Source organism: Chlorocebus sabaeus, chromosome X (assembly GCF_047675955.1).
Source record: "Chlorocebus sabaeus isolate Y175 chromosome X, mChlSab1.0.hap1, whole genome shotgun sequence".
NCBI classification, from domain to species: domain Eukaryota; kingdom Metazoa; phylum Chordata; class Mammalia; order Primates; family Cercopithecidae; genus Chlorocebus; species Chlorocebus sabaeus.
This window is the reverse complement of record NC_132933.1, coordinates 75,569,766-75,595,260: the sequence shown is the minus strand read 5'-3', so window position 1 is coordinate 75,595,260 and position 25,495 is coordinate 75,569,766. Positions and strand designations below refer to the sequence as shown.

At 37.5% G+C, this 25,495-nt stretch overlaps 1 protein-coding gene across 9 annotated transcripts in view; it reads right to left on the bottom strand.

Annotated features, from left to right (window-relative positions):
- Positions 1–25,495, bottom strand: part of ATRX (ATRX chromatin remodeler) — a 300,487-nt gene that overhangs the window by 115,079 nt on the left and 159,913 nt on the right. For all 9 annotated transcript variants that reach the window (XR_005237641.2, XM_007992127.3, XM_007992126.3 and 6 more), the window contains 3 exons: positions 9,329–9,466; positions 7,750–7,925; positions 5,572–5,689 (listed from right to left, as the gene is read on the bottom strand). Coding sequence is in view for 8 of the 9 variants with exons in the window: in XM_007992127.3 (XP_007990318.3) it covers positions 5,572–5,689; positions 7,750–7,925; positions 9,329–9,466 (432 nt within the window). In the remaining variant the exon portion in view is untranslated. The remainder of the gene's footprint in view (positions 1–5,571; positions 5,690–7,749; positions 7,926–9,328; positions 9,467–25,495) is intronic.

Here is a 25,495-nt window from a genome sequence, read left to right as displayed (position 1 = left end):
CTTTCAGTATTTCATATATATTTCACAATGAACACACATTGCTATTTCTGCAGCCAGAAAACTAAGCTTTGAAACAAACCCTGAGATTAACATCCTTTACTATAAATCTCTGCATACATTTCTGACCATTTCCTTTGGAAAAAAGCTTACAATTGAAATTAATTTTGAGGTCCCTTTCCAAATTACTGTCCAATTTATGCTACCATCAAGAGGGCTCATTTCTCTGTAGCCTCAACAACACTTAGTATCATTTTATCTTTGCCAGTTTAGGAGTGTTCTGCGTTTAATGGTGATTCTGACAGTACAACCACATTTGGAAATTACTATTATACATTATTTTCGCAGCTTGAAGTGCACTATTCCAATGTTAGTCATAATATTTTTAAACACTAAATTTAACTTAATATTTTTTTTTAAACTTATTGAAATAGCTAGATGAGGCCGAGCATGGTGGCTCACACTTGTAATCCCAGCACTTTGGGAGGCTGAGATGGGATATCACTTGAGCCCAGTAGTTCAAGATGAGCCTGGGCAACATAGCAAGATCCCATCTCTCTCTATAAAAAATGTTTAAATAAATATTTTTAATTAAAATAAATAAAATTTTAAAAAATAGCTAGAAGAGAGAATTTTGAATGTTCTCACCACAAAGCAATGACAATTAAAAGAAATAAAATTTTAAAAAATAGCTAGAAGAGAGAATTTTGAATGTTCTCACCACAAAGCAATGACAAGTGTTTGAAGTGACAGATACACTAAATTACCCTAATTTTATCATTACACAATGTATACATGTATCAAAATATTACTCTGGGCCTATTAATATGTACAATTAATGTGTCAATTAAAAACAAAATGAAACTTTATTTTTCTGATTATGAAAGTTTTACATATATGTATATTTCTTGGATTTTGTGATTTTGCAGAAATGTATATAACAAGTAAAATACAAAAGAATTAATATTTCTACCACTTAGAGAAAATCACCAAAGTTAACACTTCGGTGTCATTTCTCCACGTTCCCCTTGTCTAGTTCACTCATCTCGGGTCTCAGCTCACCCCTTACCAAAGAAAAAAATTTGGAGCAATGGTTCTTAAGCTGATGGTCCATCAGAATCACCTGTAGGGCTCATAAAAATGCAGATGCATGGGCCCTACTCCAGACCTTTTGAATCAATCTCTAAAGAGTGGCACTTGGGTCCATGTATTTTTAGAGACAAAAGCATATTACTGTGCTCCATTTGGGAGTATTTCTTAAATTATGGTAAAATATACATTTAAAAAATTTACTGTTTTAAATGAGAACACATGGACACAGGGAGGGGCACATCACATACTGGGGCCTATCAGGGGGTTGGGAGCAAGGAGAGGAAGACCATTAGGACAAATACCTAATGCATGTGGGGCTGAAAACCTACATGACAGCTTGATAGGTGCAGCAAACCACCATAGCACATGTATACTTATGTAACAAACCTGCACGTTCTGCACATGTATCCCAGAACTTAAAGTAAAATAAAAATAAAATAAAATAAAAAATTTACTATTTAACCAGTTTTTAAGTACACAATTCAGTGGCATTAAGTATAATCACAATGTTGTACAAAAATCAGCACTCTCTATTTCTAGAACTTTTTAATCATTCCAAACAGACACTTAGTACCCATTAACAGTAACTTCCCATACCCTTCATCCCCCAGAACCTGGTAACCACGATTCTACTTTCTACTCATAGAGTTTGACTACTCTAGGTACCTTTAAGCAGAATTATACAGTATTTGCCTTTTTGTGTCTGATTTCTTTCACTTAGCATTAATATCTTCAAGCTTCATCTATGTGGTAGCAAATGTCGGAATTTCCCTCCTTTATGAGGCTGAGTAATATTCCACTGAAGTATGTCCATACCACATTTTGTTTATCCATTCATCCATCAGTGGACATTTGGGTTGCTTCCACCTTTTTTTGCCATTATGAATGATGCAACTATAAACATAAGTGTCTCAGTATCTGTTTGAGTTCCTGCTTTCAATTCTTTTGGGCATACCTATAAGTGGAACTATTAGATCAAATGGTATATATTTAACTTTCTGAGTTACTACTACAATGTTTTTCCACATCTGACATTCCTACTAGCAATGCACAGGGTTCCACTTTCTCCACATCCTCTTAAGCACTTATTTTCCATCTTTTTTTTTTTTTCATAATTGCCACCACAATGGGTGTGAAATGGTATCTCACTGTAGTTTTGATTTGCATTCCTCTAATGAGGAGATATGTTGAGCATTGTATATCTTCTTTAGAGAAATTTCTATTCAAATCTTTTGCTTCTTTTTGAAACAGACTGTTTCTCTGTTGTTGAGTTGCAGGAATTCTTTACATACAGTTGACCCCTGTGCACCAAAGGTTTAAACCACATGGGTCCACTTATACACAGATTTTGTTTCAACCAAATGTTGATTGAAAATACAGTATTCACAGAATGTGAAACCCATGTTTGACTTTTCATTTATGCAGGTTCTGCAGGATTTGTGTATGAGCAAGTTTTAGTATATACAGGCAGGTCCTAGAACCAATCCCCCACATATACCATGGGACAACTATATTCTGCATGTGAATCCCTTATCGGATATATGCTTTGCAATATTTTCTCACATTCCATGGGTTATCTTTTCCTGTGTTCTATTTTTTTGCACAGTTGTCAAAATAAGACACGTGTGGATTTTAAGTTTAAAGCCAGACTAATATTTAGTTATTAAAAAACTAAGTATCCACATGCTTATAAAACCTTAAGTGTTTACTGAATTGCAGAGGCTTACATTTTATTATAAACTTCTGATACCTGACAATAAAAGGCAAACCATAGAATTACACTGAAAAAAAGAGAACTAAGAAAAATTAAGAGGATTTTAGATTTCCTCAATATTCTTTAACAGCCAGTCTCTTAGGACTTTCATTCTGCAAATATTAAACATATTACAAATTATCACTAAAACTAACATGAAACTGCTGTTAATGTTAAAAACAAAATTTGGGTGAACTTCTTAAAAGTAACCACAGTCTAAAAAAGCCTAATGTAGAAACAAAAAATTTCTGGAATATTTAACAGATAAAATACCAAACATTTTAAATGCAAGTAAAATAGGCAGGTGATATTTCAAGAGAAATACTGTGAAGATTTGTACTGAGAAACAAGACAAGAATAGCCATTAATATAACCCACTTGGCCTTTTATGAATCTTTTTAAAAGGGGTTATTTAACTCAGGTTATTCTAATCTACAGGTAATATTGCATTTGGTAAGGGGGAAACCCCACACCCTAAAACCTAAAGATTCATGGTACCAGATGATAATTTAACAATCGCATCTTTCAGATTTTAGCTATGGCAATTAGTGCTTTAGATATTTACTCCTATCAATGACAGTCACAAAGAATAAAGCAAAGCCCCCTAAATTCTTAAATAATTGCATTGCTCTCAAAAAGAGTAAGTTTTTGAAAATTTTTAAAAATTGATACATAATATTTATACATATTTTGGGAGTACATGTGATATTTTGTTACATGCATAGAATATGCAATGATCAAGTCAGGGTATTCAGGCTATCCATTACCTTGAGTATTTATCACTTTTATATGCTGGGAACATTTCGAGCCCTCTCTTCTAGCTATTTTGAAATATACAATGCATTGTTGTTAACTATAGTCACCCCATTCTGCCATCGAACAGTAGAACTTATTCCTTCTATCTAACTACATGTCTGTACCCATTAACCAACCTCTCTCTATCCCTCCCTCAACACACACATACTTCCCAGACTCGGGTATCTATCATTCTACTATCTACCTCCATGAGGTCAACTCAAAAGGGTAGAGCTTAACATCTATACCTGAGCTGTTAACATTTGTGATTGGTTGTTGTTGTTGCTGAGACAGGGTAGTGCTCTGTTGCCCAGGCTGAAATGCAGTGGCACAAGCATGGCTCACTGCCGTCTTGACCTCTCAGGCTCAAGCAAACCTCCTGCCTCAGCCTCCCAAAGTAGCTGGACTACAGGTGTGCATCACCATACCTGGTTAATTTTTTGATTTTTTGTGGAGATGAGGTTTCACTGTGCTGCCCAGGCTGGTTCTGAACTCCTGAGCTCAAGTCATCCTCCCACCTTGGCCTCCGCCTCCCAAAGTGCTGTGATTACAGGCATGAACCACCATGCCCAGCCTAAGATTGGTTATTAAAGACAACCAATTCTATAAAATCTGAAAACACTATTGTGAGCATTTTCCCTAATATAAAACATTTTAAAAGGAAAAAATATTAAATGACCAAATTTATTACTCCTTATCACTCAGAGATTAATGAAAGACAGATCTGAACATCCCTCTCTTAAACTACACAGCAACTCTCTCATTGGGATAACTATTTGGTTATTTAATTATGCCTGCAATTTTTATTATTCAAAAAAGAATAGTATAGTAAATCCACCAGCTTCTGATAGATATACAAATGAAAATGTGTGCTTTATTGGAACTGATTTTCTTCCAAAAGTCAATACAAAAATTGTTTTTATAAGAGCAAAAAAGCAGTTCCATAAAATACTAAGATTCAAATACTGTTTTCCCCAGCAGAAGGTTTCTTGAGAACCATCATCATATTACACTCTAGGATACACTGCTATTACAAAAAGAGTACCACTTTAGCTATAATTAAGTATCATTTTAATATGTGTGTACATACTTCCATCCTCCTCTATTTTTTTGATCAATTACTGTATTCACAATGGGCCAAAGAGCACCCTCTAACCTGTATCTCCTAATTAAATATGTAGTATCATTTGGGGAAATGTACCAGAATAAGTGACCAACAAGTAAGAAATCTCACTCCAGTCCAAAGGTTTTGTTGTGTGAAGACAGACATCTTCAGGCACAGAGGGACACAGACACACACACGCAAAAGCTTATTGATGGTAAAACAATAACTACTCATTGTATTTTTTTAAAGCATAGAAAAATACAAGAAATAAACTAGAAGGTCTTCATAACAAAAACACCCAGAAAACAACTTCTGTTAGCATTTTGCTGTATTTTAGGCATTTGTGTTCATTTTTATAATAACATGGAGTGCATAATAACATGGAGTGCATACTACATGCCTTGCCTTCCATGTTACCTTTTCTGCCTTCAACCTTTGTTAATTAAATAACTGAGAAACAAACTCATGAATTTAACTTACATGCCTTTTATTATTAATGTGGGTGAATACTTTTTAAAAAATACTCTGGAATTTTGTATATCTTCTTTTATGGATTTATTCACATTCATAATTTTTCTGAAATAAAAGCTCTTTACAAATTAAGGGCATTATTCATATGTGCTGTATATCTTTTTCATCAGTTTGCTCCTTGATTTTAATTTTGACAGCATCAGTGTTTTTTAATTAGAAATATTTTATGCTTTTAAGTATACCCATTTTATTCAAATGGAAAACTGAAAAAGAACAGACATAGTAAGATGACTGGAATAATCTTTGGAAAAAGAATGTCTTTATAGAGAAGATGAAATCAGCAAGGTGTATTGGTTACCTGTTAAGTGATCTAAGTAGTACTGATAGAGCTTGCACTGAATAGGAGTCATTCTCACAGCTAACACATATTCGTGTTTTGGAGGCAAGAATTTTGTTAATGCTGTATAATCTTTCCTCTGTAATTAACAAGAAAGAGAATGAAAATTAGTCTAAATATTTAACAGGAATGAACTACAAATTCTCATTGCTTATAACTGAAATATACACATAAATAGGCACTAAACATATAAGAAAACATTTTCTTAAATATATTTACCGTTTCTAAACCCATAATTTTCTACACAATGTATTTCATATGACTATACAATATGGTACACTGGTAAAAAGATACTGCAACACACCAGGTAGGTTTTAAATTGAAGCAGTCACATTGCCAAGTGAGCATTTAGGTTTTCGAAATAGTCTTCTCTGTACAGAAACAAAAATAACAAAAGATGTGGAGAGGATGTAGTAGGTAGTGTTAGCAAAATGACTTGCTTTAATCATATAGTAAAACCTAGGAATCAAAGTCTAATGCAGTCTGAGTTGGCTTCTGAGAAGGATATGCTAATACGTCAAACAATAACATATAATTTTAGAGGGACTATTTGCCCAATTAAGAAAGCAATCCATCTACAAGCACTCTTGAAACCATTTTATTATAAGAATAGAAAAATAGAACACCAGTGTGCTAAATAGAAATTACTACTTAAACCAGAAGGAAAAATGCTGCCTGGGTAGTAGCAGCAATACAGAAACAAGAGTACTTGCTAGCACGTGTAGCCAATCTGACCAAATGGAACAACTACTCCTTATAATGATGGCAAGTACAGTCATCCCTCAGTATGTATGGGAGACTGGTTCCAGAACCCACCCCCACCTCCACAGATATCAAAATCCATGAAAGCTCAAGTCTCTTATATAAATAATGTAGTGTTTGCATATAACCTATAAACATCCTCCCATTAAATCATCCCTAGATTACTTATAATGCCCAATACAATACAAATACTATGTAATACTTGTTATACTCTATTGTTTAGGCAATCGTGACAAGAAAAAAGTCTGTACATGTTCAGTACAGACACAGTCATTCATTCTTTTAATTATTTTCTTTCTTTTTTTTTTAAGAGTCAGGGTCTTACTCTGTTGAGGCTGAAGTGCAGTGGCATGATCTTAGCTCATTGTAGTCTTGAATTCCTGGGCTCAAGCAATGCTCCTGCCTCAGCCTCGCAAGAGACTGAGACTACAGGTATGCACCACCGTGCCTGGCTAATTTTTTATAACTTTTTTTTAGAGACAGGGTCTTGCTCTGCCATCCAGCCTGGAGTGCAGTGGCATGATCTTAGCTCACTGCAGCCCTGAACTCCTGGGCTCAAGTGATCCTCCCACCTTGGCCTCTTAAAGTGCTGGAATTACAGGTGTGCACCACTGTACCTAGCCTCTGTCCATTTTATCTATTTTTTAAAATATTTTTGATCCATGGTAGGTTGAATCCATGGATACAAAACCCGCAAATATGGAGGGCAAACTATATATCCAACCAAAAGAATAGCCTGTCTCATTTGTTAAAACATCTTTGAGGCTATCATTAGTACCTAACGTTTGCAGAGAAAGTGCATATCTTGAGATCTATTAACTGCCAGCTCAGTCTCTAGATATTTATCCATTCATTAATATAGATTCACTGAAAATCTGTATGTAAACGACACCACTAATCTGTTCAGGTTATTATATATAATTGAAAGCAACAAAACTGTTTCTCCAGGATTACTTTAAAAATGACTCCTCTCTTAATTCGTACTGGCCTTTCCTATAACCATTTCAAAAATGTGAGATTTATAATACTATACTATAGAATTAGGGTGAGCATAGGAACTTCATCATAATAGTTGTGTTCCTCTTAAGGAACTCCCTATTTTAAGGATGAAAAATCTAAACATTAACATAATAAGATATGAGGCTTTACACTTGGCAAATGAATTAACTATGTTTTAAACTTCTCAGCGGAACTTTTTTTAAAAGTTGAATGCAGCAGAAATTTTTGAAGACAATACAAGGAGATATAACTGTAAAACTATCTACTGAAAGAGTGGGAAAGAAAACACAAAATTATTAAACTTTAAGCTCAGAAAATATGTCGGGATTGTAATATAAAAAAGTAAGAATATTTTACTACTATGGAACATATCTGTACCTGAACACATCCAGCTAACATCTCATAGAGAATGTGAGCACGTTTTTTCATCACTCTGACATCTACCATGGTAGAATCTGCACACTGACCATTTTGAATTGGATTTATAAATCTATTCCTGAACTCCTTAATGGATCCAAGTAAATTTTCCTTGATAAAATTAACCATACAATGATCTAAGAGAGAAGACATTATTCATTAACAACATTAACAATGGTTGAAAAGACTTAGAAAAATTCCCCAATGAAATGTTCATGTCAAAAACACATGCATTAGAATTAAGCTACAAAAAAAGAATATCAAGCTAAGTATAGAATAAACATGGTTATAAGTCTGATCTACAAGTGAATTACCAAAACGAGAGAGAAAACTGAAGTAAAAACCGTCCCTAAATACTAGACATGAATGTTTTTAAAAAATACCTAAGGACATTTTATTCAAGCTCACTATTCTTTATAAGAGATATGAAGTATAAAACAAGTGGTCCATTAATCTAACCATGATTTATGGTCTGTGAGGCTATCTTGTGAAGAAAGGAGATACTAAGTCAAAACAATAAAAGGAGGTAATAAGCTACTATGCAAGTTAATTTATATTAACTGATTCATTTCCAGAATAATCAAATAATATTTGAGAGATCAAATAATAACAACTGTTATTCAGTATTCAGTTGGGGCTACACAAATAGTTAAAAATAAATTAATTACTAATGTATTTTGTAAGACTAACCCATTTTGTAAAAATTAATAGAGCTATCACTTGTCCCATACTATATAGGACCACAATATGAAACAGTATTTCTATAAATAGGGTAATAGAACAGAAAAGAGGAAACTGGAACAGATAAAAACAAACATAAAGTATAGGCTAAAGTGAAATGACTAGTATTGCAAACGATAAAATAGCAAAAAGTTACCATAAATACACTAAAGGAATGTAACACAGAGAAAAATAACAAAAAGCCATTACAGTCGGAAAAAAAGTGAGCGATTACAACAGGAAATTTCAATTTGTTACTTGCCGAATAATCTCATGTTCCCTTCTTTAGTGTCACCACAGACATATGAAAATGAGGGAAATTCACAACTTACTTCCCTAGGTTTACATCAACTACCTTTAACCTCAGCAAACTGTCCTGCCATGGATTCAGCAAACCTCTCCTTCTCCCATCTCCACTTTACTGAAATGTTCACAGTTCCCATTTCTTCTTGATTTCTTAACAGTACATGCCCCAAAACTGGAATATCTCCTTAAAGTTATCTGGAGTAATCATATATGCTTATGTACTTTTTAAAGCAATCATTAAGACTTCTGATACTCTTGCAATAAATCACATTCCATATTTATATATGAACATTCACAATGGCGTATCTCTTGACTGTCTTTTACCACTCATATTTATAAAACATCTCATTTGAAAAGTATGTTATTCTTTCACAGCAGACTAAGATGAACGTATGTAGATCATGGTCTAGGATTATACTAGAGTAAGTAGAAGAAAGGGCAAATGGTAAAGTTACAAACATATTATCCGAGGAAATACCGATATTATACTGCATAATCAGAGATATTAACTCACACTCAATTAGGTTATTTTGAAGTGGTGTTCCTGTTAAAATAATCCTCCTCCTTGATCGTATAGAATTCATAGCTTTAGAAACAGCAGATGCTTCATTTTTTAGAATGTGGCCTTCATCACAAACAACAAAATCAGGGCCTACAAAAATATATAGAAAAATAACACAATTAATAAACAATAAAACTGAAAATGTGATCCATTTAAGTAAATAAAGTCAATCCCTTTAAAGTGCTGATCTTAAAGGAAGATAAAATGATATCACTGTAAGTATAAACATATTTTATCTGCTCCTGTATCTGGTTAATACAACACTAATTATACTAATTATATCCAAATGGTAGAGCATTGAAGTACTACTATAAATGGTACTCAAAGTCCTCTGAGTATACAAAAATAAGCAAAAATAAAAACAACAAGAGGGAAAAAGTTCCCCCTAACAGATACAGCTTATGTTTTAAAATGTCTTTTAAAATTGAAAAGTCTTTAAAGCTATTTCAGCATTAGTATATCAACTTAAACTATCAGCAAAGACTAAGAGCAATGTATACATACTTGAAAAGACAAATTTCAAAACTTACACTTTTAAGAATAATATATGTCACAATAGACCATATAATATTTCCCACTTAGTTCAAATAACATTCATTGCTGAGGAAAAATTTTAACTGATAAAAGAAAGTGAAACTGATTGTTACATGGGTACAGAGGGTAGGGAGAACAGCTTTCTAGCTATAAAAGATCTTAAAAGCTTAAACTCAGAAAATATTTGGGATTGCAATATAAAAAAGCAACAATATTTTATTACTATGGAATGCATTTGTAACTGAACAAATAAGTTCCACAGCATTTGTGGACTCTTTTAGAAAGGCTTATTTGTTAAAATAACAGATACATATATTTTTTCCTTTTTTTTTTTTTTTTTTATTTGAGATAGTGTCTCGCTCTGTCGCCCAGGCTGTAGTACAGTGGCGCAATCTTGGGTCACTGCAACCTCCACCCTCCGGGTTCAGGTAATTCTCCTGTCTTAGCCTATCGAGTAGCTGGGATTACAGGTGCCTGCCACCATGCCTGGCTAATTTTTTGGTCTTTTTAGTAAAGATGGGGTTTCACCATGTTGGTCAGGCTGGTCTCGAACTCCTGACCTCAAGTGATCTGCCCGCCGTGGCCTCCCAAAGTGCTAGGATTACAGGCATAAGCCACCAGGCCCAGCTGATATATATTTTTTCTAGGGTATAATACATACTCAATTTGCTTGCTGGTTAACATATATACACATATTACTTAATTGTTGATTTCAACAAAGCAGCTGTCAAATTATCCCCCATCTGGTAAGCATTAGAGAAAATGTAACTTTTACATGACTTCAAAAGTAACTGCTTCAGTATGACAGACCAAATAATAACAACTGTTATTCAGTATGCAGTTAGGGCTACACAAATAGTAAAAAAAAAAAAAAAAAAAAACAACAAAACTACTAATATTTTGTAAAACTAAAATCTCTAGCTTTGTATTTAAAAATTATGCATGCCTTACTTTGAATCTGAAAATATTTTCTACAGAGAAAATAATGCCTTTTACAGAAGTGATTTAAATGGTTTTATCACTTAATATTCCATATCCATGAGGATGCGTTGAAATGGGTACTCTCATACACTCTGTGGGTGTCTAAATTAGTATCAAACATTTTGGAAGTCAATTTTACAATAACTATCAAAATGCAAAATGTACAAACTCTTTGACCCATATTTCAATTTCTAGGAAGTGGTCCCAAAGATATTCTTCCACAGGCACCCAAAGATACCAAAAGAATGTTCTCTGTAGCACGGTTTGTTATGGAGGAAAATTGAAAACAACCTAAAAATTTTTCAGAGGGGATCTGGTAAATGGGGCTTAAACCATGGGATAATGGAATAAGTCACAGAGTTAAAATTAATGATGTAGACACACCCCCACTGGCGAAGCTGAAGGTTTGTTTGCAGGAGAAATTCTCGACTTTACCTGGAGTTGAGTCAAGTTAGAGAGCCAAGTCAAGCGAAATAAAGGGGTAGAGGAAGTAGCAGAAAGGCACTGGGAGCTCGCTGGATACCCAAGCAGCCCATTCCTGCCTGGCAACACAGGGATCCATCAGGAGGGTGGCCATCAGAGCAGGGGATAAAACTCCACAGGAAGAAGGACTTCTGTAGCTGAACTTCTTAACAATTTGAATGGGGCAAGAAGCCTCCCGGCCAGAACTCCGGGGGAGGGTGCAAATCCAGATTGCAGACTTCACAGGTGGGGGATGAACTAAAGCCCTTTCTTTTGCAGCTTGGAGGTGGAAAGCCTCTGGCAAGTTTTCAAGGCAGACTCGCCCTCCCCCAGGAAACACAATCTGGGCTGTTTGGGTGGTGGGGCGGGGCGGGGGGGGGGAGAGGTGCACGGTGGGAGTGAGACAGACCAGCCTTTCAGTTTGCTTGGGAGCTGGGTGAGGCCTGTGACTGCTGGCTTTCCCCCCACTTCCCTGACAAACTGCATGACTCAGCAGAGGCAACCATAATCCTTCTAGGTACACAACTCCAGTGGCCTGGGAATCTCACCCCATCCCCCACAGCAGCCACAGCAAGACCCACCCAAGAAGAGGCTGAGCTCAGACACGCCTACCCCCGCCCCCACCTGATGGTCCTTCCCTAACTACCCTGGTAGCAGAAAACAAAGAACAAATACTCTTTGGAGTTCTAGGGCTCCGCCCACCACCCACACTACTATAGCTGATGCATTCTGGAAAGCGCCACCTCCTGGCCGGAGGCCAACCAGCACAAAAACAGAGCATTAAACCAGCAAAGCCAAGGACCGGCATGGAGTCCATTGCATCCTGCGTCACCTCCACCAGTTCAGGCGCTAGTATCCATGGCTGACAGACCCATATACGGTTCACATTACAGGACACTGTGCAGACAAACCCCAGTACCAGCCTGGAGTCGGGTGGACTCGATGGGTGGCTAGACCCAGAAGAGAGACAACAATCACTGGAAGCCATATCCACAGGAAAAGGGGGAAAGTACTACATCTAGGGAACACCCTGTGGGACAAAACAATCTGAACAACAGGCTTCAGCCCTAGACCTTCCCTCTGACAGAGCCTACCCAAATGGGAAGGAACCAGAAAACCAACCCTAGTCATATGACAAAACAAGGCTCGTCAACATCCCCCAAAAAACACACTAGTTCACCAGCAATGGATCCAAACCAAGAAGAAAGCCCTGATTTACCTGAAAAAGAATTCAGGACATTAGTTATTAAGCTAATCAGGGAGGGACCAGAGAAAGGCAAAGCCCAATGCAAGGAAATCCAAAACATGATACAAGAAGTGAAGGGAGAAATATTCAAGGAAACAGATAGCATAAAGAAAAAACAATCAAAAATTCAGGAAACATTGGACACACTTTTAGAAATGCAAAATGCTCTGGAAAATCTCAGCAATAGAACTGATCAAGTAGAAGAAAGAAATTCAGAGCTCGAAGACAAGGTCTTCAAATTAACCCAATCCAACAAAGACAAAGAAAAAAGAATAAGAAAATACAAACAAAGCCTCTAAGAAGTCTGGAATTATGTTAAACAACCAAACCTAAGAATAATCAGTGCTCCTGAGGAAGAAGACAATTCTAAAAACTTGGAAAATATATTTGGGGGAATAATCAAGGAAAACTTCCCTGGCCTTGCTAGAGACCTAGACATGCATATACAAGAAACGCAAAGAACACGTGAGAAATTCATCGCAAAAATATCTTCGCCTAGGCACACTGTCATCAGGTTATCCAAAGTTAAGGCGAAGGAAAGAATCTTAAGAGCTATGAGACAGAGGCACCAGGTAACCTATAAAGGAAAACCTATCAGATTAATAGCATATTTCTCAGCAGAAACCCCTGCAAGCTAGAAGGGATTGGGGTCCTATTTTCATCCACTTCAAACAAAACAATTATTAGTTGAGAATTTTGTATCCAGCAAAACTAAGCATCATATATCAAGGAAAGATACAGTCATTTTCAGACAAACAAATGAGAGCATTTGCCATTACCAAGCCACCACTACAAGAACTGCTAAAAGGAGCTCAAAATCCTGAAACAAATGCTGGAAACACATCAAAACAGAACCTCTTTAAAGTATAAATCACACAGGACCTATAAAACAAAAATACAAGTTAAAAAACCAAACGAAAAAACAAAATGAAAAACCCAAAGTATGCAGGCAACAAGGCGCATAATGAATGCAATGGTAGCTCACATTTCCATACTAACATGGAATGTAAATGGCCTAAATGCTCCACTTAAAAGATACAGAACCGCCGGGTGCGGTGGCTCATGCCTGTAATCCCAGCACTTTGGGCGGTGGATTGCGAGGTCAGGAGATCGAGACCATCCTGACCAACATGGTGAAACTCTGTCTCTACTAAAAATACAAAAATTAGCTGGGTGTGGTGGCACGCACCTGTAATCCCAGCTACTCGGGAGGCTGAGGCAAGAGAATCGCCTGAACCCGGGAGTCGGAGGTTGCAGTGAGCCACGATCGCCACTGCACTCCAGCCTGGTGACAGAACAAGACTCTGTCTCAAAAAATATTAATAATAATAAATAAATAAATAAATAATCCAAAATGCATAAGAACTCACCAAACAACTATCTGCTGTCTTCAGGAGACTCACCTAACACATAAGGACTCACATAAACTTAAAGTAAAGGGGTGGGAATTTAATGAAAATGGACACCAAAAGCGAGCAGGGGTAGCTATTCTTATATCAGACGAAACAAACTTTAAAGCAACAGTGATTAAAAGAGACAAAGAGGGATATTATATAATGGCAAAAGGCCTGGTCCAACAGGAAAAGATCACAATCCTAAACATAGATGCAACTAACACTGGACCTCCCAAATTTACAAAACAATTACTAATAGGCCTAAGAAATCAGATAAAAAGCAACACAATAATCAGGGGAAGGTTTCAGTACTCCACTGACAGCACTAGACAGGTCATCAAGACTGAAAGTCAACAAAGAAACAAAGGATTTAAACTATAACCTGGAACAAATGGACTTAACAGATATATACTGAACATTTCATCCAACAACTGCAGAATACACAGTCTATCCAAGAGCCCATGGAAATTTCTCCAAGACAGACCATATGATAGGCCACAAAACGAGCCTCAATAAATTTAAGAAAACTGAAATTATATCAAACATTCTCTCAGGTCACAGTGGAATAAAACTGGAAATAAACTCCAAAAGGAACCTTCAAAACCACGCAAACACATGGAAAATAACCTGCTCCGGAATGAGCAGTGGGTCAAAAACAAAATTAAGATAGAAATTTAAAAAATTCTTCGACCCGAATACAATAATGACACAACCTATCAAAACCTCTGGGATACAGCTAAGGCACTGCTAAGAGGAAAGTTCATAGCCCTGAATGCCTACCTCAAAAAGTCCAAAAGAGCACAAACAGACCATGTAAGGTCACTAGGAACTAGAGAAACAAAAACAAACCAAACCCAAATTCAGCAGAAGAAAGGAAATAACCAAGACCAGAGCAGTACTAAATGAAATGGAAACAAAACAAAACAAAACAAAACAATACAAAAAATAAACGAAACAAAAAGCTAGTTCCTTGAAAAGATAAATAAAATTGATATACCATTAGCAAGATTAACCAAGAAAAGAAGACAGAAAAGCCAAATAAAGTCACTGAGAAACGAAACAGGAGATATTACAACTGACACTACTGAAATACAAAAGATCATTCAAGACTATTATGAACACCTTTACGCACATAAACTAGAAAACCTACAAGAGATGGATAAATTCCAGGAAAAAATACAACCCTCCTAGCTTAAATCAGGAAGAATTAGATACCCTGAACAGACCAGTAACAAGCAGCGAGATTGGAATGGCAATTTAAAAATTACCAATAAAAAGAAGTCCAGGTCGGGCGCGGTGGCTCCGGCATGTAATCCCAGCACTTTGGGAGACCAAGGTGGGTGGATCACCTGAGGTCGGGAGTTCGAGACCAGCCTGACCAACATGGAGAAAACCTGTCTCCAGTAAAAATACAAAATTAGCTAGGCGTGGTGTTGCATGCCTGTAATCCCAGCTACTCGGGAGGCTGAGGCAAGAGAAGTGCTTGAACCCGGGAGGCGGAGGTTGCGGTGAGCCGAGATCGTGCCATTGCACTCCAGTCTGGGCAACAAGAGTGAACTCTGTCTCAAAAAAAAAAAGTCCAGGACAAGACCAAGTCACAGTAGAACTCTACCAGACAGTCAAAACATTGGTACCAATCCTTTTGACACTATCCCATAAGATAGAGAAAGAAGTAACCCTCCCTAATTCATTCTATGAAGCCAGTATCACCCTAATAGCAAAACCAGGAAAGATCACAACCAAAAAAGAAAACTACAGACCAAAATCCTCGATGAACATAGATGCTAAAATCCTTAACAAAAATATTAGCTAGCTGAATCCAACAACATACCAAAAAGATAATCCATCATGATCAAGTGGGTTTCGTATCAGGGATGCAGGGATGGTTTAACATATCCAAGTAAATAAATGTGATACACCACATAAACAGAATTAAAAACAAAAAATCACATGATCATCTCAATAGATGCAGATAAAGCACTCGACAAAATGCAGCATCCCTATATGATTAAAACCCTCAGCAAAATCGACATACAAGGGACACATCTTAATGTAATAAAAGCCATCTATGACAAACCCACAGCCAACATAATACTGAATGGGGAAAAGCTGAAAGCATTCCCTCTGAGAACAGAAACAAGACAAGGATGCCTACCCTCACCACTCCTCTTCAAGATAGTACTGGAAGTCCCAGCCAGAGCAATAAACGGAATCCAAATCAGTAAAGAGGAAGTCAAACCGTCACTGTTCGTTGATGATATAATCATTTACCTTGAAAACCCTAAGGACTCCTCCACAAAGCTCTTAGAACTGATAAAAGAATTCAGCAAAGTTTCCGGATACAAGATTAATGTACACATATCAGTAGCTCTTATATACACCAACAGCAACCAACTAGAGAATCAAATCAAGAACTCAACCCCTTTTACAATAGCTGCATGCATACATACATACATACATACATACATATATACATAAATAAATAAGATAGGAATATACCTAACAAAGGATTCAAAACACCTCTACAAGGAAAACTACAAAACACTGCTGAAAGAAATCACAGACGACACAAACAAATGGAAACACGTCCCATGCTCATGAATGGGTAGAATCAATATTGTGAAAATGACCATATTGCCAAAAGCGATCTACAAATTCAATGCAATCACCATCAAAATACCACCATCATTCTTCACAGAGTCAGAAAAAACAATTCTAAAATTCATATGGAACCAAAAAAGAACCCGCATAGCCAAAGCAAGACTAAGCAAAAAAAAACAAAAACAAAAACAAAAAACAAAAAACAAATCTGGAGGCTTCACACTACCTGATTTCAAACTATTCTGAAAGGCCACAGTCACCAAAATAGGCACACAGGCCAATGGAACAGAATAGAGAACCTAGAAATAAACCCAAATACTTACAGCTAACTAATCTTCGACAAAGCAAAGAAAAACAAAGTGGGGAAAAAGCCACCCTTTTCAACAAATGGTGCTGGGATAATTGGCTACCCACATGTAGGAGAATTAAACTGCATCCTTGTCTCTCACCTTATACAAAAATCACCTCATGATGGATTAAGGACTTAAACCTAAGACCTGAAACTATTAAAATTCTAGAAGATAGCATTAGAAAAACCCTTCTAGACATTGGCTTAGGCAAGGATTTCCTGATCAAGAACCCAAAAGCAAATGCAATAAAAACAAACATAAATAGCTGGGACCTAATTAAACTAAAGAGCTTTTGCATGGCAAAAGGAACAGTCAGCAGAGTAAACAGACAACCCACCAAGTGGGAGAAAATCTTCACCATCTATACATCTGACAAAGGACTAATATCCAGAATCTACAACGATCTCAAACAAATCAGTAAGAAAAAAACAAACAATCCCATCACAAAGTGGGCTAAGAACATGAATAGACAATTCTCAAAAGAAAATATACAAATAGTCAACAAACATATGAAAAAATGCTCAACATTACTAATGATCAGGGAAATGCAAATCAAAACCACAATGTGATACCACCTTACTCCTGCAAGAATGGCCATAATCGAAAAACAATAGATGTTGGTGTGGATGCAGCGATCAGGAACACTTCTACACTGCTGGTGGGAATGTAAACTAGTACAGCCACTATGGAAAACAGTGTGGAGATTCCTTAAAGAACTAAAAGTAGAACTACCATTTGATCCAGCAATCCCACTACTGGGAATCTACCCAGAGGAAAAGAAGTCATTATTCGAAAAAGATACTTGCACATGCATGTTTATAGCAGCACAATTCACAATTGCAAAATTGTGGAACCAGCCCAAATGCCCATCAATCAATGAGTGGATAAAGAAATTGTGGCATACATATACGATGGAATACTACTCAGCCATAAAAAGGAATAAATTAACAGCATTTGCAATTACCTGGATGAGACTTGGGACTATTATTCTAAGTGAAGTAACTCAGCAATGGAAAAGCAAACATCAAATGTTCTCACTGATATGTGGAAGCTAGGCTATGAGGACACAAAGGCATAAGAATGACACAATGGACTTTGGGGACTTGGGGGTAAGATTGGGAGGAGGGCGAGGGATAAAAGACAACATATATGGTGTAGTATATACTGCTCAGGTGATAGATGTACCAGGATCTCACAAATCACTGCTAAAGAACCTACTCATGTAACCAAATACCACCTGTACCCCAATAACTTATAGAAAAATAAAATAAATAATAATCTGAAAAAAAGATGTATATCTCTATGTGCAAACCTTGAAAGATATGACAAATATATTACTAAATAAAAAGGAGTATGTTACAGAATAGTTGTCTATATTATGATCCTATTTGTGTATTTTTGCTGTAATAAATCATAACCATGAGTCTAATGGATTTTCTGAGTTCTGTGAGTCCTTCTAATGAGTTACTAAGCCTGAGGGTGGCTTTGAGGACCACCTAAATGTTGCAATACCAAATACATGCTTCTGTAAGCACAAAAAATTCCTATAAGGATGTAAATGAAACAATAATGGGACTAGGAGGTAGGGAACTTTTACTTTTCAATATACAACATTTTCTTCTGTTTTTATTTTGCTTAAGGATATGTATTACTTTTATAATTTAACTTAAAAGAACTATTTGTTAGCATGGCAATGGAAGGAGAGTGGTAGCCCTATCGTTAGTAAGGATATCTGAAGAACTAGAAGAATTAAGAATAAAAGTAGGCCAGGTGCGGTGGTTCACACCTGTAATCCCACCACTTTGGGAGGCCGAGACGGGCGGATCACGAGGTCAGGAGATTGAGACTATCCTGACTAACACGGTGAAACCCCGTCTCTACTAAAAATTTTTTAAACATTAGCTGGGTGTGGTTGTGGGTGCCTGTAGTCCCAGCTACTCGGGAGGCTGAGGCAGGAGAATGGCGCGAACCTGGGAGGCGGAGCTTGCAGTGAGCCGAGATCTTGCCACTCCAGCCTGGGCGACAGAGCGAGACTCCATCTCCAAAAAAAAAAAAAAAAAAAAAAAAAAAAAGGCTGTGCGCGGTGGCTCACGCCTGTAATCCCAGCACTTTGGGAGGCCGAGACGGGCGGATCACGAGGTCAGGCAATTGAGACCATCCTGGCTAACACAGTGAAACCCCGTCTCCACTAAAAAAACAACAACAACAAAAATAGCCAGGCGTGGTGGCGGGCAACTGTAGTCCCAGCTACTCAGGAGGCTGAGGCAGGAGAATGGCGTGAACCCGGGAGGCGGAGCTTGCAGTGAGCCAAGATCGCGCCACTGAACTCCAGCCTGGGCGACACAGCGAGACTCTGCCTCAAAATAAATAAATAAATAAATAAATAAATAAAATAAAATAAAAGTAAATGCACTCATTAATAACCCTCAGTCAATGAAAAAGTTAAATTGTTATTCATATATCAAACATGTTATTCATCATATTAGAGTATGAATTATTATAAGATAGGAATGTATATAACATTTACTAACATAAAAAATTACAAATAAGTATTTTTAATGTTCGAAAAGAGTGAGTTTTAGCTGGCCGTGGTGGTTCACACCTGTAATGCCAGCTACTACTCAGGAGGCTGAGGCAGAAGGATTGCTTGAGGCCAGGAGAACAAGACCAACCTGAGCAACATAACAAGACCCTCATCTCCAAAAAATTAGTTGTGTGTCAGGAGTTCGAGACCAGCCAGGGTAACACAGTGAGATCCTCATCTCCAAATAATTATCTGGGTGTTGTCAGAAGTTCAAGACCAGCCTGGACAACACAGTAAGACTCTGTCTCTACCAAAAAAAAAAAATTTTTAGTTGGGCATGGCGGCATACTCCTGTAGTCTTAGCTCCTCAGAAGACTGAACTGGGAGGATCACTTGAGCCCAGGATTTGAAGCTACAGTGAGCTATAATCATGCTACTGCACTCCAGCCTAGGTAACAGAATGAGATCCCCATCTCCCTGCCCCCTAAATACATACATACATACATACATACATAAAATACATAAAATGAAATGTTTTAGTTACCTTTTATACTTTCTAGAAAACTTCATTCCCAAACAATGACATATATATATCAGATAGGAGGGTTTCAAAATACCTACACTTAGAAATACTTATACAGAAACTACAGGGGGAATGGCAGTCATGAGGCTCTGGAGAGCAGAAGAACAGGAATTTTGAGAAAGACTTGAAGAGAATTTCTTCTGTTCAAAAAATCAAGTGTGACTAAAAGACTATGTTAACTTAAGATAGTTCAATACCCTATGGAAACTTGTCATTATTTTATAAAACTACATAGATCTACCTTATTGCTTAAAACAAAGAGTACCTTGAATTAATATTGTGCATATCCACATTCACACATACACATAAAAATTATGTCCTCTCAAGCTACAAAATGTGGAACATTCTTCTAAAAACAGTAATGTGAATTAGAAAACTCCACCAGATCAGTTTAAGTACATTAAGTAGAAAAATATGCCTCAAAACAAATGGTAAATTAGGGAAGAAAGGTCAAATAAAGGTTTTGTCACATACTATTATAGTTAAATGTAAATTATTTTTCAGTGTTACATTGCCACCTATTGGTGAATTTTTTACATAAAAAACCATAAAGAGAAAAGTTGATAAAATGTTTAGAACTGTCCAAGTAAACCTCTATTAAATCCCTGATCCAGTAGAAATAGGAAAGGTAACAAAATGTTGTCACTTTCTTGTTCAAGAAACTGGGTCTCTCACGCCGTGATGATTACGATCTCTATGATCATAGTTCACTGCTTCCTTGAACTCCTGGACCTCAAGCAATCATCCCATGTCAGTTTCCTGAATGGCTGAGACTACAGGTGTGTGCCACCACACCTGGTTAATTCTTTTTTTTTTTTTTTTTTTTAGATATGGGGTCTCACTATGTTGCCCAGGCTGGCCTCAAACTCCCAGCCTCAAGCAATCCTCCTGCCTTGGCCTCCCAAAGTATTGGTATTACAGGTGTGAGCCATTGCACTCAGCTGATTCTTGTCACTTTAAGCTACTAAGGCTTGGGATAATTGTTATGCAGCAATAGATAACCAGAGCAGCTAAGTTCAAAGATGAACACTACTATCTTAACTCTAGTCAGCTCTAAATACTGTTTCCAATCCTAATACGTACTCCCAATTTTCCAGGCTTCTGATCTAATAGCCTACCTTTTAAGTTTACAACCTCAGCTCATCCTTGAGAATCTCATACCCAAAACTGTCTGGTTCTGACATTTTGCTTCCATCTTGAACTTCAATTTAGACTTTTCTTTGACATTACACCCAAACTTCAGTCTTCACATACTCTGCTGCCATTTGTATGATTCTTCACTACCACTAATTTGTTCCAAATCAGAGAAAATAAATTGGGCAGAAAATGGAAAACATGTACTGGAAAATTAAGTGTTATACTTAACAGATCCCTTCTAATAAATCTAGAAGTACTTAACAGATCCTGACACTTTAGACTTCAGTGGCAAAGAAAATTATATCTAAATACTACCACTAAACAGATCCTGACACTTTAGACTTCGGTGGCAAAGAAAATTATATCTAAATACTACCACTAAACCTTAAAACTTACTATAGTTTTAATATATTCCATGTTATACATGATGGATATTAGAAGATTCTTGTTGTAGATGGTTACCAAGCTATGGCAGAGGAACTATCTCTAATACTCATATATACTCTGGAAAGGAAAATAGAAGTAGAGCTTCAGTTTCCTGAAGAACTTCCAAAAAAACCTAATGGAGAAACCAGCCCCGCTTAAGTTTTAACAAGGGTAATCTAGGTATTTATTTTTTTAATTATCAAAACAAACAAAAAATATAACTTACTCAACCTGATAAAAGACACCTATTAGAAATCCACAGCTAATGTCATACTTAATGGTGGAGAACTGAAAGCTTTCCCTGAGATAAAAAACATGACAACCAACTGCTCTCACCACTTACGTTCAACATTATATGGAAATTTCTAAACAGGGCAATTATGCAAGAAAAAGAAGTTAAAGACATTCATATTGGAAAGGAGAAAGTAAAACTATTTCTACTCATCGACTGTATGATTTTCTTAATAGAAAACCCTAAATCACGTGCACACACACACAACTATTAGAACTTATAAATGGACTCAGCTAAATTGCAGGATACAGAATCAGAATACAAAAATCTGTTGTATTTCTATATACTAACAAAGAACTATCTGAAAATAAAATTAAAACAATTTCATTTCCAATAGGCTCAAAAAGAATAAAATATTTAGGAATAAATTTAAGAAAATAAGTCCAAGACTTGTACACTAAAGAAATTAAAAGACCTGAGGGAAGTGGAGCAAGATGGCCGAATAGGAACAGCTCCAGTCTCCAACTCCTGGCGCGAGCGACACAGAAGACCTGCGATTTCTGCATTTTCAACTGAGGTACTGGGTTCATCTCACTGGGGAGTGCCAGACGATCGGTGCTGGTCAGCTGCTGCAGCCCGACCAGCGAGAGCTGAAGCAGGGCGAGGCATTGCCTCACCTGGAAAGCGCAAGGGGGAAGGGAATCCCTTTTCCTAGCCAGGGGAACTGAGACACACAACACCTGGAAAATCGGGTAACTCCCACCCCAATACTGCGCTTTAAGCAGACAGGCACACCAGGAGATCATATCCCACACCTGGCCGGGAGTGTCCCACACCCACGGAGCCTCCCTCATTGCTAGCACAGCAGTCTGTGATCTACCGGCAAGGCAGCAGCGAGGCTGGGGGAGGGGCGCCCGCCATTGCTGAGGCTTAAGTAGGTAAACAAAGCTGCTGGGAAGCTCAAACTGGGTGGAGCTCACAGCAGCTCAAGGAAACCTGCCTGTCTCTGTAGACTCCACCTCTGGGGACAGGGCACAGTAAATAATACAAACGCAGCAGCTCTGCAGACGCAAACGACTCTGTCTGACAGCTTTGAAGAGAGCAGTGGATCTCCCAACACGGAGGTTGAGATCTGAGAAGGGACAGACTCCCTGCTCAAGTGGGTCCCTGACCTCCGAGTAGCCTAACTGGGAGACATCCCCCACTAGGGGCAGTCTGACACACCACACCTCACAGGGTGGAGTACACCCCTGAGAGGAAGCTTCCAAAGCAAGAATCAGACAGGTACACTCGCTGTTCAGAAATATTCTATCTTCTGCAGCCTCTGCTGCTGATACCCAGGCAAACAGGGTCTGGAGTGGACCTCAAGCAATCTCCTACAGCTACAACCTACAGCTGAGGATCCTGACTGTTAGAAGGAAAGCTATCAAACAGGAAGGACACCTACACCAAAACCCCATCAGTACATCACCATCATCAAAGACCAGAGGCAGATAAAACCACAAAGATGGGGAAAAAGCAGGGCAGAAAAGCTGGAAATTCAAAAAATAAGAGTGCATCTCCCCCGGCAAAGGAGCGCAGCTCATCGCCAGCAACGGATCAAAGCTGGACGGAGAATGACTTCGACGAGATGAGAGAAGAAGGCTTCAGTCCATCAAATTTCTCAGAGCTAAAGGAGGAATTACGTACCCAGCGCAAAGAAACTAAAAATCTTGAAAAAAAAGTGGAAGAATTGATGGCTAGAGTAATTAATGCAGAGAAGCTCACAAACGAAATGAAAGAGACGAAAACCATGGCACGAGAAATACGTGACAAATGCACAAGCTTCAGTAACCGTCTCGATCAACTGGAAGAAAGAATGTCAGCGATGGAAGATCAAATGAATGAAATGAAGCGAGAAGAGAAACCAAAAGAAAAAAGAAGAAAGAGAAATGAACAAAGCCTGCAAGAAGTATGGGATTATGTAAAAAGACCAAATCTACGTCTGATTGGGGTGCCTGAAAGTGAGGGGGAAAATGGAACCAAGTTGGAAAACACTCTTCAGGATATCATCCAGGAGAACTTCCCCAACCTAATAGGGCAGGCCAACATTCAAATCCAGGAAATACAGAGAACGCCACAAAGATACTCCTCGAGAAGAGCAACTCCAAGACACATAATTGCCAGATTCACCAAAGTTGAAATGAAGGAAAAAATCTTAAGGGCAGCCAGAGAGAAAGGTCGGGTTACTCACAAAGGGAAGCCCATCAGACTAACAGCAGATCTCTCGGCAGAAACTCTTCAAGCCAGAAGAGAGTGGGGGCCAATATTCAACATTCTTAAAGAAAAGAATTTTAAACCCAGAATTTTATATCCAGCCAAACTTAGTTTCATAAGTGAAGGAGAAATAAAATCCTTTACAGATAAGCAAATGCTTAGAGATTTTGTCACCACTAGGCCTGCCTTACAAGAGACCCTGAAGGAAGCACTAAACATGGAAAGGAACAACTGGTACCAGCCATTGCAAAAACATACCAAAATGTAAAGACCATCAAGGCTAGGACGAGCAAAATAACCAGTTAATATCATAATGGCAGGATCAAGTTCACACATAACAATCTTAACCTTAAATGTAAATGGACTAAATGCTCCAATTAAAAGACACAGACTGGCAAACTGGATAAAGAGTCAAGATCCATCAGTCTGCTGTATTCAGGAGACCCATCTCACACGCAGAGACATACATAGGCTCAAAATAAAGGGATGGAGGAAGATTTACCAAGCAAATGGAGAACACAAAAAAGCAGGGGTTGCAATACTAGTCTCTGATAAAACAGACTTTAAACCATCAAAGATCAAAAGAGACAAAGAAGGCCATTACATAATGGTAAAGGGATCAATTCAACAGGAAGAGCTAACTATCCTAAATATATATGCACCCAATACAGGAGCACCCAGATTCATAAAGCAAGTCCTTAGAGACTTACAAAGAGACTTAGACTCCCATACAATAATAATGGGAGACTTCAACACTCCACTGTCAACATTAGACAGATCAACGAGACAGAAAGTTAACAAGGATATCCAGGAATTGAACTCATCTCTGCAGCAAGCAGACCTAATAGACATCTATAGAACTCTCCACCCCAAATCAACAGAATATACATTCTTCTCAGCACCACATCGTACTTACTCCAAAATTGACCACGTAATTGGAAGTAAAGCACTCCTCAGCAAATGTACAAGAACAGAAATTATAACAAACTGTCTCTCAGACCACAGTGCAATCAAATTAGAACTCAGGACTAAGAAACTCAATCAAAACCGCTCAACTACATGGAAACTGAACAACCTGCTCCTGAATGACTACTGGGTACATAACGAAATGTAGGCAGAAATAAAGATGTTCTTTGAAACCAATGAGAACAAAGATACAACATACCAGAATCTCTGGGACACATTTAAAGCAGTGTGTAGAGGGAAATTTATAGCACTAAATGCCCACAAGAGAAAGCAGGAAAGATCTAAAATTGACACTCTAACATCGCAATTAAAAGAACTAGAGAAGCAAGAGCAAACACATTCGAAAGCTAGCAGAAGGCAAGAAATAACTAAGATCAGAGCAGAACTGAAGGAGATAGAGACACAAAAAACCCTCCAAAAAATCAAT